General features: G+C 39.7%; 1 protein-coding gene across 3 annotated transcripts in view; it reads right to left on the bottom strand.

Moving 5' to 3' along the window:
* The window catches only part of HTR4 (5-hydroxytryptamine receptor 4), a 194,985-nt gene that overhangs the window by 167,629 nt on the left and 15,525 nt on the right, over positions 1 to 11,831 (bottom strand). For all 3 annotated transcript variants that reach the window (XM_012807695.1, XM_003782058.1, XM_003782059.1), the window contains one exon: positions 9,782 to 9,854. In XM_012807695.1, the coding sequence (XP_012663149.1) occupies positions 9,782 to 9,807 (26 nt within the window). In that variant the 5' untranslated portion in view covers positions 9,808 to 9,854. Of the gene's footprint in view, positions 1 to 9,781; positions 9,855 to 11,831 lie in introns of those variants that run through there.

Here is an 11,831-nt window from a genome sequence, read left to right as displayed (position 1 = left end):
TTTGATCCTGCAGTCCCATCACTAGGCTAACAGAAAAAAATAATCCTTCTATCATAAGGACCTTTGTACTAGACTGTTTATCGCAGCTCAATTTACAATTGCCAAAATGTGGAAACAGCCTAAATGCCCACCAACCCAGGAATGGATTAAAAAACTGTGTGCTATATATACCGTGGAATACTATGCAGCCATTTTAAAGATGGAGAATCTACATCTTTGTATTAACATGGATGGAGGTGGAACACATTCTTCTTAGTAAAGCATCACAAGAATGGAGAAGCAAGAATCCAATGTACTTAATTCTAATATAAAGGCCATATGTGAGCTACTACAAGAGGGGTGGGTAGGGGAATGGAGGAGCAGGGAGAGGGGAGGAGGAAGGTGGTAGGAGGTCATGGTGTATGGGACATCTCTTCAGGGTGGGACACGATTATAAGAGGGATATCTAACAAAGCCAATTAGTGTAACCTAATTCTTTTGGGATGAATCTCAAACAATAAAAAATAATAATAAGAAGAAAATAAAACATATAAATATATAAGTTTGTTTAGTTTCAAAAAAAGAATATAGTTTGTGAACAGTTACAAGATAATTTGGGGGGGGGGGAAGGAGAGATTTTGGAGGCAAAGACTTAGATCTTAGTCTTCCTTAATGACTTGTTAGCCATAAGGGCTTAGGAAAAGTCAGTTAACCTTTCTGAAACCCTTTCCATTTTTTTGTGAACTGTGTGTATTGTAAGAAGCTACAGACCATAGGTGAAGCCCCAAATTATGGAAAGGAGCTTGGAAGGTATTTCAAATAATTCTCAGCATCAGTCATGTGCTCCTTGACTCTAGTGACAGCTTGATCTTATAAAAAGGGAAAAAATGTCTTACTGGAATCCCGGTGAGCCATCAGTACAGATGATACTCTAATCTTATTACATATAAAGGAAATTCTGACTGGGCTGAAACTGAAAATCACATAGATCTTGCAGAATTTTTTGTAAAATTAGTCAGTATCTCTATTCCCAGTAAGTTATTTGCATCCACTGATTTACACGGGTCCTGAGAAACTAAAAAAATCTTATTGAAATTTGACATTTAAAGAAAGATGGGCGATGGCTGGCAGGGCTCCAAAAAAACCGAACTTCAGGGAGAGATGACAAGGTGTTGTTCAGGAGCCAGATACAGCAGGATGGACTGAGCAACAGACCCAGAATGATGCATAGCAATGGTGGTTCTGAGAACATGTAACCGGTGACAACAAAATTCATCATAACCCAAACCTTCTGTGCGCCCAAGGAAGATTAGGTCTGAGAACTGGAAACGCTGCACTGCTGGTTTCTGAAATACTTCTCAAGAAATTTTCATATGAGACCCACTTTGGGCAAGTTATACACAAAAAGCACACTTTTCTCACTTCATAAGTGAAATGACAGGTACTAGGCCTGATGATGAAGTTCACGAACTCATCCCAGAAAATGTGCTACACACCTCATTACTGCATATCACCACAGTCACCTTCGATGTTCTCCCCTTGGGACATTAAGCACTGACACTGGCAGCTAGTCCACCCTTCAAAGCAGTTTTAAAACTCTTTTTCTGGAATGGCCTTCAGAGCTGTCACCATATGAGGTCTGACAATTAAGGTCATGAATTCATCCTAGAAAAGTGCTTTGAAGGGCCCGGCACAGTGGCTCACGCCTGTAATCCTAGCACTCTAGGAGATGTAGACAGGTGGATTGCTTGAGCTCCAGAGCTGGAGAGCAGCCTGAGCAAGAGCAAGACCCTGTCTCTAACAGTAGCCAGGTTTCATGGCAGGAACCTATATTCCCAGCTACTCAGGAGGCTAAACCAAGAGGATCACTTGAGCCCCCAAGTTTGAGGTTGCTGGGAACTTTGTTGCCATGGTACTCTACCCAGGCTGACAAAGTGAGACTCTGTCAAAAAAAAAAAAAAAGAAAGAAAGAGGGAGAGGAGAGGAGAGGAGGGGAGGGGAGGACAGAGGGAGAGGAGAGAAAGAGGAGAGGGAGAGGAGAAGAGAAAGGAAAGAAAGAAAAGGAAAGAAAAGAAAAAGTTCTTTGAAGGGTGAACTAGGCACTGGTGTCAGTGCACAGCTTCTCAAGGGGAGTACTTTAAGGGGAATGAACTAAGGTGTGTGGCACTTTTTCTAGGATGAGTTTGCAAACTTAATTGTCCATCTTCTATTGTCACCAACGAGAAGCTTCTACTTTAAGGTGCAACCTTTGAAGCCCAGGGACTGGTCTTTCAGCAGAGTACGATTCAAAGTATGTCTCTGTGAAACTGACAGAGCTGGAGACTGCAGACGTTCAGCTTGGCCGGCAGAACAGATTTAGGGGCACTCTCCAGCCCTCCTGTCTATAATAATCAAATTCCCCCAAACATCTGGGTAAGGTGGCCTGGGAAAAGCTGAGCTTTCTGCAGTCTGGCAGACTAAGGTTCAGTGTTGATGTTAATGTGGCCTCATGTGTATGCTCTGACTTGTGAAGCCCAGTGCCTCGGTTCCCACAGCTGTTAAGTTCCAGGAGGAACCAGGGTTACACGGTGAAGATGCTGTATCCGTCATCTGTTACTCGTTTCATGTACTCATCTCAGTCAGAGTAGGCTAGAAGCCTAAAAGCTACATTTTTCAGACTTTCTTTCTCACCTGCTTCTGGTTATATTATTTAAATGGGAGACTCCAAATGGAAAATTGGATGGCAAGAGGGGGAAAAAAGCATTTTTCTACTGTGCCTTCAGCAGTAAGAGCAGCAGCAAATGGTTCCAGAAGCCACAAGTGTGGCTGTGGCAGTGGCAGGGCCTGCAGCAGACACAAGGCAGCAGGGGTGCCCGAGGCTCCCTGGTTAGTATCTTCCTCTCTTCCAGGGAGATTTGCAACCAATTCCTTATGTTCAATTTCCCTTGAATTAAAATATATGTAATAGTTTCCATATTCTTAACCAGACATTGACAAATAGAAAAGTAGAAAGAAACAGGTCAGAGGTATTTTCCTCTAAACAAAGCCCACAACCCAAGGTATTAATTGCACATAAAGAAGAGCTGGCTTTATTGAATACAGCACAAAACCAGCAGTCAAAAAGACACAGGATTTACTCCTAGATCCTCTAATCCCCCCCCCAAAAATATGCACAATTTCAAGGAAGCTGCAAAGTAAAGAGAAACTAGTGCTGAATAAGGTATAAAAGATGTGGATTCTTGTCCCAACTAAGCCACTTACTAGTCTCCAGATTAGGGTCTTCCATCACCTTTGGGAGGCTCAGCTTCCCCACAAGATAATAGGCAAAATCAGGGACAAATATTCAAAAAGGTTAACCACTGATTAATAAGATCAGCCAAGTAAATACAATAAATGTGTACTAAGGGGTAATAAATGCCTTTATCTCTCTATATTTGTAATGACTAAAAACACATTTGTTATTATTCTGTACATACTGTTTGGGATCTATTATGCGAGTTTTATCTGTTACTTATAATCCTCACAGAAATCTCATTTTCAGATGCCAAAACTGAGAGCTCTGACGATTAAATAACTTGCTCAATGTCAGTAAGTGGGAAAGTCAAGACTTGAACTCCGACCATTCTGTTCCAATAGACCCCACTCTTCCAGCCTCCCCCAGTGCTGCTAGCTAATTGTTATGGAAGGAGCACTTTGGAAGCTCAAGCAGAGGATGGCTAGCTTAATTCCACAATCAGCAGATTTCACACAATATAAGAGACCATTACTTTAGAAAATATAAATGTGTCACCCTCCCTCTGGTAGTTTGTGCTGTCTGTAGCTTGTGATCCCCTGTGATCCATGAGGCATAGGGTTTCTCAGCACAAGATGAGTTCCAGCACATATTCACATACTCCTGATCTAATCACAGGACTAACTGAATAATTACCATTTTGTCAGTGAAGCAATAAAGCTGACTATTATTCTCATTTACATTTCTAAAGCAACATAAAAATAACCCCTTTTAAATGGTACCCACTCACTTTCTCCTTATATGCTAATTCATGTCACAATTTCAGAGCCTGAAGGAAGATTTCCTGCAAAACATCTCACAGCCTTAAAGTTGCACATGTTCACAATTCTGATTGCCAGGTTACAAACATAAATTCACTTCAGTTCCAAATCAGTTCCATATTGATAAGTCTTTAGGGAAGACAACTGATACACATTGATTTTGAATTCTCTATTTCAAGGCTTTGGAATATTTTGCATTAAAAAATTCCAGCCTCATTCTGTGACTTTAGTGAAGCACAGTAAGTATTGTCACCCGTATTAATCAAACCAAAAATCAACTCCCCTATTTAACTATGTTATCTTTTTCTCTATAGTAATTCGTATAGTCACAGTGATATCTGTCATGGTTTGGATGTCCGGTCCCCTCAAATCATAGGTTAAAATGGTGCAGATGGGGCCTGGTGGGAGTTGTTTGGGTCAGGGAGGTAGATCCCTCATGAATGGCTTGGTGGTTTCCTCAAAATTATGTCTGAGTTCTTCTTTATTAGTTCACTTGAGAGCTGGTTGTTTTAAAGGAGCCTGTCACCATTTCCGCCCTCACTGTTGGTCCTTCACTCATCAGGGGACACACCTGCTCCCCCTTTGCCTTCAACTTTGATTGGAAGCTCCCTGTAGCCCTCCCCAGAAGCAGATGTGGGTGCCATGTTTCTCCCACAGAACACAGAAGGAGTCAACCGAAACTCTTTTCTTTGTAAATTACCTGGCCTCAGGTATTTCCTTCATAACAGTGAAAAATGGACTATTACATTATCCAATTAATTTCTTGATTTGAAGTAATAAATTGCAACTTAGTATCATGACTTAATTAAGACATCTGGGTAATTAATTTGAACCCAGCCACTATTCACCTTTGTTACCATTTTTAATCGACATTGTCATATGTGTAAATCAGGTGACTGCTTTTACACACGGATTGTGTATTACACACGGATTGTGTATTTCACCTTTGGGTATGTATTCAGATTCTGTGTGTTATGAGCAAAAGCTTTCCATTTTGATCTTCAGTTCAAAAATATTTAATGCCTCTCTCGTGGAAGGCATCAAGTACTCCCAAAGGAAGAAGAAAAAAAGATTTCATTTCTTCCTGGAAATTGATTTCTTCTTGACTTCCTGTCTCCATTTCTTTCTTTCCTTCCTTAAAGTAGCTTACAAAAATGATCAATATAATATATTGTTAAGAAAGTAAAAGAATCAAGATGAGGAGACAAAAAGGAGTTGGAAAAATAAAACAAAGGCGTGTTAGAGCCATCGTACCGACCCAGACATCTTCCCCACTTGCTAGTGGTGATTATAAATACGGCTATCAGTTTCCTAGAAACCCTAGCAAAGGGAAAAAAATGCTACCATTTATATGATTCATAATTCCTATAAGATGCCTTTTTGCTTACTAATGAGAAACATTAATAAGGAAGCACAATGGTTCTTTAGTAGAGGAGAAACAGAATCTTAAACAAGGGTGTTTTTATTAAAGAAGGAGGAAGCCCCTGAGAGACTCCAGGGACAGAGAAGCAGAACAGCAGACAGAGCCCACGGGGCAGGGAAATAAGTCAAGGGTAGAAGAAAACTATAACGAAAGAGAATCAGGATAGAAAATAAACTTTTTCTCCGGTCCAAGCCTGGGGTCATTATCCTGAGAAACTTCAAAGTCCAAGTTTCTGTACATATACAAGAATTTGCCTCCACCCATTCATCTCCTGCCTGAATCCTATACTTTCTAAAATTAGAAATGGGTAGAAAAAAAATTCTTAGAAAGCAGAAACTTTTTAATTGTAATAAACTGCAAGAAAAAAAAGGATGGAAACCTGGGCTTTTAGGGATCACCCTTGGCTTTAGGATCACCCTTCCCATGTCAGTGGGAAGAAGCTGGTAGTTAAACAAAACAAAAAGGGTGGCTGTCTCCCAAGTCAGCCCGGAAGTGTTTTAAGGCAGAGTTTAGTGGCTTCACAGACTTGGGCTAGTGCGGGCTAAGGCCCCAGCTGGCTCATCCCCAAAATGCAAGCTAATGACATTCTACAAAGGACATCCATTGCAAAATCACCAAAGCCACTGTTTCCATTTTTCTTTTTTCAACCCTTCAGAAGGAGGGCAGCTGTCTCCTTTGGAACCCCCCAAAGGAGCAAACAGACCAAAAAAAGAAAAAAAAAATCCTAATGAGGTAGGTGTCAGATTATCTGGGAAGAGCTGCCTGCTGATGGCTGTCTGTGTGACACTATTTACCAAAGGATAAGACTCTCCAGGAACTTGCTTCTCTAGCGAGGGCCTGGTCCACTGCTAGCCTTTCCTCATGAGTCAATCCATCCTACATCCACAGCTTTCTCTGCAATGTAGATACTTAAGAGAAAAATGTTTGCAAAGCTTCTTACGTTCTAAAATCAAGACCTAATGTTTCTTTTCTTTAGTGTCACCCTAGAGTTCTCACAGAACATAGATCATTGTAGATCTCACTATCAGGATTCTTTGATGATTGTATTAAATACTCTATTTGGGCGATTATCTTCTAGCTAGACCATGAGACTTTTAAGAACAGGAACTTGTCTTACTCTTTCTGACACAAAGCTTAAGGCTTAATTAATACAAAGTAAATAAAGAAAGGCAGCGCTCTGAGCACTCCTCCCTGTGGGTAGCCACTGTTCCACTTCCTAACTCTCCTGGAATTCTCCAAGTTCTGGTTTATATCCAAATCTGGTCCTCTCGCATTTTTTCACCTTAATTCTGTGGGCCTGTCCACTCTAGCTGCCCCAAATCACCTTCAATTATGTTAGCTGGAGTTAGCTTCAGATTCTTTTAGCCAGGAATGCTGACGGACATACAGCAGCAAGGACTCAGCTGAATTAGCGAACTCAGTTAAATGAAGAGGAACAAACAAAAATGGTTCATAGGAGCTGACAAAATATACAAATGTAAGACATTTTATTTAACCCTAAATGTCAATTAGGACCTCTCTGTCTCTTGATATCTGGGGGGAAATAACTGGAACCCCTTAATTCTACAGCCTGTGAAAAATCTGAAGCCTTCTCTCAGATTTCTAAAATTTCCCCAGGGCATTTATCATCTGCTGCCAAACTGTTCCTATTGAGTGTCCATTTTCATACCTCTACTCTCCCTTCAAAACATCATTTACCAAGACAGGAATGTCAGCCATCTCACCAGTTTATAAACACACACACACACTGACATGAAATATTTATCGTATAAGAAGAGGCAGTGTTGTTATATGACCTTGAGCAGGTTATTTAATCTCCTTGTGTCTTAGCTGCCACACATCGTATAATGGGGACAATAATAGTATGTGCCTCATAGGATTGTTTTAAAAATTAAAGGGGATAATACAAGTCTAGATCATAGCTCATGATGATCTCACACATTCAACATAGGAAACTTTCAACACCCAATTCATAGCGATGCCACAAACTTTTCCTGAAGGACCGGGTCCTCAGAGACACCAGCACACCCACCACATTTGAAAGGGGGGAAAAAAAAAAGACATGCAATCTAACTGTTCTCAAAATTCCTTACAACTACCCTGCAACTGGATGTTTTGCCCTTCCCAAGGAGAGCTCAGAATCTCCTTCTCTGAATCTTCTCTGTTGTCCAAGGATTCCTCCCCTGGGTCAGGGACCCAGGCTCTTCATCTCTCTCCTTACATAGGCACTTTTCCAAGTGGAGACATCTCTTAACAAAGAAGAATTTCCAATTCCTGCTCTAAAAATGATAAACTATGTCTAGTTACACCGGTTTCTAGACCCTAATCGTTTACATAGTACCCTTGTGATTTTCTTTACATTCATTTAATGGATATGAAAACATATATAATATTTTTCTTTACATATACTTTTAAATTTTAAATAAATTTATCTTAAAAGGAAATGTTATTTTGCTACTGTAAGTGGCAAAACAGTATTACTTCTTGTGAAAGCATTGTGTATCAAAGCAGTACCCTGAACCCCATAAATGCATCAATGTACAAAGTTATGATTTAATAAAAAATAATTTAAAAAATAAAATAAATAGGAAAAGAAGTTATCGGTATACTACCTAAATTCCTTCTGTAGTACTAACAATGTATGGATCCCAATTTGGTAAACGTGAGCCTAAAAGATCCTTTATTATGGACACTCAGAGGCTGTACTGAGAGGAAATGAGAGAAGTCTGTGACATTTGTCTGTTATTAATACTGGGACAGGTGTGAGGAGAAACATATGCTTATGGGATCCAGTTAGAAAACTGACAGAGAGGATGGTGCAGAGATGAGACTCAGGTGCATGATATCATCTCGTATCCCACACTGTTCCATGACACACACAAGAATGGCTAATGTCCATCTAATTGAATTGTATTCTGCTGTTAGAATCTAATGCTGCTATAAATAAATGTTTAAAAGGCAGAAATGTTAGGGATCATAATATCTGAATTATTACCCCAAAAAGTGCATTTTAACCAATCGATCTGGCTTGATATGGTGTCTGAAATTTAAAATAATTTCATAATGTGTTGCCATTAGTATTGTTCACCCTGGTCGTTTAATTAACAACAATAAAATCGAGATTCTCTGCATCTCACTGTCCTTTCTCTGAGCAAACAATTTCACAAACTTCTAGAAGAAAATTAAACACACAGCACCAGCCTAAAAATCTATGTTTGGTTCCTAAGACTCTTCACTAAGTCAGTGTGTCTGGTAAAATAAAGTCCACAAGCTTTTGCTTAAGAGGTAAAATGCTTTATGATGAAGTATACAATCTTTTTGTATAACTAGATGGACTAGAACACAACACTATTTGAAATATGTATATAGTAAAGCAGTAACAAGCTAACCATCAACCCACCACTAAGGGATTATGTGAGATGTAGTGAGACACAGTCTACCCTCAATTAATTCCCTTGGCTGGGTGATAGTACATCTCAAAATTCAAGTTATATTGCATCTTAGAGTGTCTCTCAAGAGATTTGACAGCTTCCTGTGGTCATAGCTTTCCACTATATCAAATACAGAAGCACATGGCCCCTGATCTATACCTGAAACATACTCTCCTACAGGTATCAAGTGTAAAGACAATAGCTCCTATGGTTGTACTGGATATGTATTTTTCTGTTATGATCAGTGACTGATACCTAGGGCTAATCATCAGCCTCAATGCCAGTTCATTATGGAATAAAATTTTCTCTACACTATTGTCACTATTTGGTTGTTTTTAAGTAAAAATGGACTTTTTCTTAACCCTTTAAGAAAAGCATTCCATAGGAGTCATTCTATTATTTCATCTCTAAGGTTTACAGTAAATTACAGGAAAAACAAAACCAAACTAGAATCATTGAGCTTTATGTAACTACGCCATACAACTTATCCCGTCACATAGTCTATTGACCTGGCTGTGCAAAGAAGTGACAAACTAGAACCTGCTATAAAAATCTACCTGACTTTATACCTAAAGCTGAGATGAACAGATAGATATTCTTAAACTGTGTTTACCCCCATTTAATTACCTCTTTCCTCCTATTACAGAGATGAATGCCTATATTCAAACAGCATCTCCACAATGCAGATTTTTAGCACAGGCAGCTGGAAACATTTACAGCATATTACATTCATCATTTAAACAGAAATGATAAAACACTAATACTCAAACAGCACCACCACTCATGATTATATATGAAACATCAAAGACAATCTACACCCATTAGCTTTGTAACTCTACAACAATAGATTTTTCAGAGCCCTCGTAGTACAAATGTCCATAATTTATAGCACAAGGTGCACAGAAGGGTAACATACCTCACATTAGCATCAAGTTTGTCCATTACAGGAAATAGGCATGGGTGAGCGGGATGTCAGTGCCCACGGGGTCCTACGCGAGGAGAATGAAAAAGATGTTAAATAGGAAAACAACACAGGAAAATATGAGTCAAATAAGGAAAGGCCAAAGACTTCATATTAAGACTTGTTTTGCAGAAACGTTTAATGAATGATACTACAGCAGAAAGCTAATGGTATATCAAGGTCTGGTACAGCGAGTGTTGCAAAAGGTTTCATTACTTTCTGCTGATTTCCTGGTGATTAAAAGATATGGGCATCGCTTTATACTCTACTATACTCCCTTTATTTGTTATTTTTTGTTTTTCTGAGAAACACAGCTTATTTCTGTGACCTGTATAAGGCCACCACCTAGTGAAAAATAGGTAACTACATTATTAGGATTAAAATAGTACATTGTCTAAAACGGTTACTCATTTTGCTTTCTATGATGATTTTCAAAATTTTTTTGTTTAATTTTTTTGTTTTTTACCCATTTTGAAGGTGGGTAATCATAGGTCCCTGAAAGAATAAATAATAGTAATTTTGGAGAACTCTGCCCAGGGGAAAAAAATACACACGCATATACATATGCATACAGGTGCACATACATTTTCTAGGGAGCCCATGTCTCCTTGAACTTAGGAATCCAGGAAGCCCAGGCTTATCCAGGAACCACAGCCCAAGAATTCCCAATTAAAGGAGAGTTAACTTTCCAATAACCAAAAGTTTCTCTAGCACAGATGCTCAGAGGATCTCACATTCTTAATGAACGTGCGCTCACTGATCGCAACCAAATCAACTCTCCGACTGTGCAAGTTTCATTTTTGCAAAATAATGTCTATGTTTTTCATCACCTTTGTCATACAACCTTATGAATCAGGGAATGGAGGGGCAAGGCCTGCAGGTTTCTCCCAGGGTAACCCTAAGTAAGTCCCTTTTTCTTCTGTACACCATCATTCACATGTCAGTAAATAGGAGAGATTGCAAGAGAGAATCTCTGGGTTCACTCCCAGCTCTGATATTCGATAGTTCCATCTGCTGGTTTTCTAATTGAATCTCACCAAGAAGAAACTCTAAATCTGTTTATCTACATAACAGAACCGTGAACTCAGCCTGAGCCCTTGGATACCTTGGCCAGGGTAGACTAAACCCCTGTGGCTGGCAGCCAGGAAGGGAATGGCAGACCACCAGAGCTGGGAAGGACAAAGGAGACTGTGTTTTTCAACATTTGTTTTTCAGAGCCTGTAAGCCTAACATGGACTCCTGTGGGGATTTCTGGGGCTGGGGCAGGTGCAGGGAAGAATTTGCCTGGTGGTCTCTGAGTCCTCTAACTTCAAGCAAAGTAGCCCTGTCTCCTATTTATTTTACATTTTGAATTTACAGTAACATTTTGTTTGATATTCATAAGTACAAAGTTCTAACTATTGAAGTGACAGGGCTCAATCTTCTTTCCTCCTCCAAAATCATTCCTGAGGGGATCACATCCATCCCATGGCTTAAAATACAGTCTATTTACTGAAAACTTACAAAATTTTATCTTTAACTTGGGCCGTTCCCAGACTCATACTGCCCACCTGACATCTCAAATTGGATGATTAGAAAGTATTTTGCAATGAACTCTTTCTTTACCACCTCCAACATAAAAACCTTCTCCTCCCCCAGAGTTCTCCATCTCAGTAAATAATCCCACCATTTATCTAGTTACTCAGACCAAAAAACTTCCTCTTCTCCCACCCTACAACCAAACTATCAGCAAACTCATTCTCTGCTTTGAAAATGATTCCTTTGCCTGACCTTTCTCATCACCTCTGCAGCTAGCACCTGGGTGGAAGCCACCATCTTCTTTCCCTGGAATACTGCCACCTGCCCCTTCCCACCCACCCATCGGAGCCCTGTTGCTCTACTCTCATCTCCTCTCCCACGGCAGTTGGAGGTGTGTCGTTAGAATGTAAGACAGGTCATTTCTAGCCTGCATAAAATCCTAGTCACTCTTAGAATAAAATCCAAACTCTTTATCATGGCCAACCAG

The sequence above is a fragment of the Otolemur garnettii genome, unplaced genomic scaffold (genome assembly GCF_000181295.1).
Source record: "Otolemur garnettii isolate 467f Iridium unplaced genomic scaffold, OtoGar3 scaffold00003, whole genome shotgun sequence".
NCBI classification, from domain to species: domain Eukaryota; kingdom Metazoa; phylum Chordata; class Mammalia; order Primates; family Galagidae; genus Otolemur; species Otolemur garnettii.
This window is presented reverse-complemented; position numbering and strand designations above follow the sequence as displayed.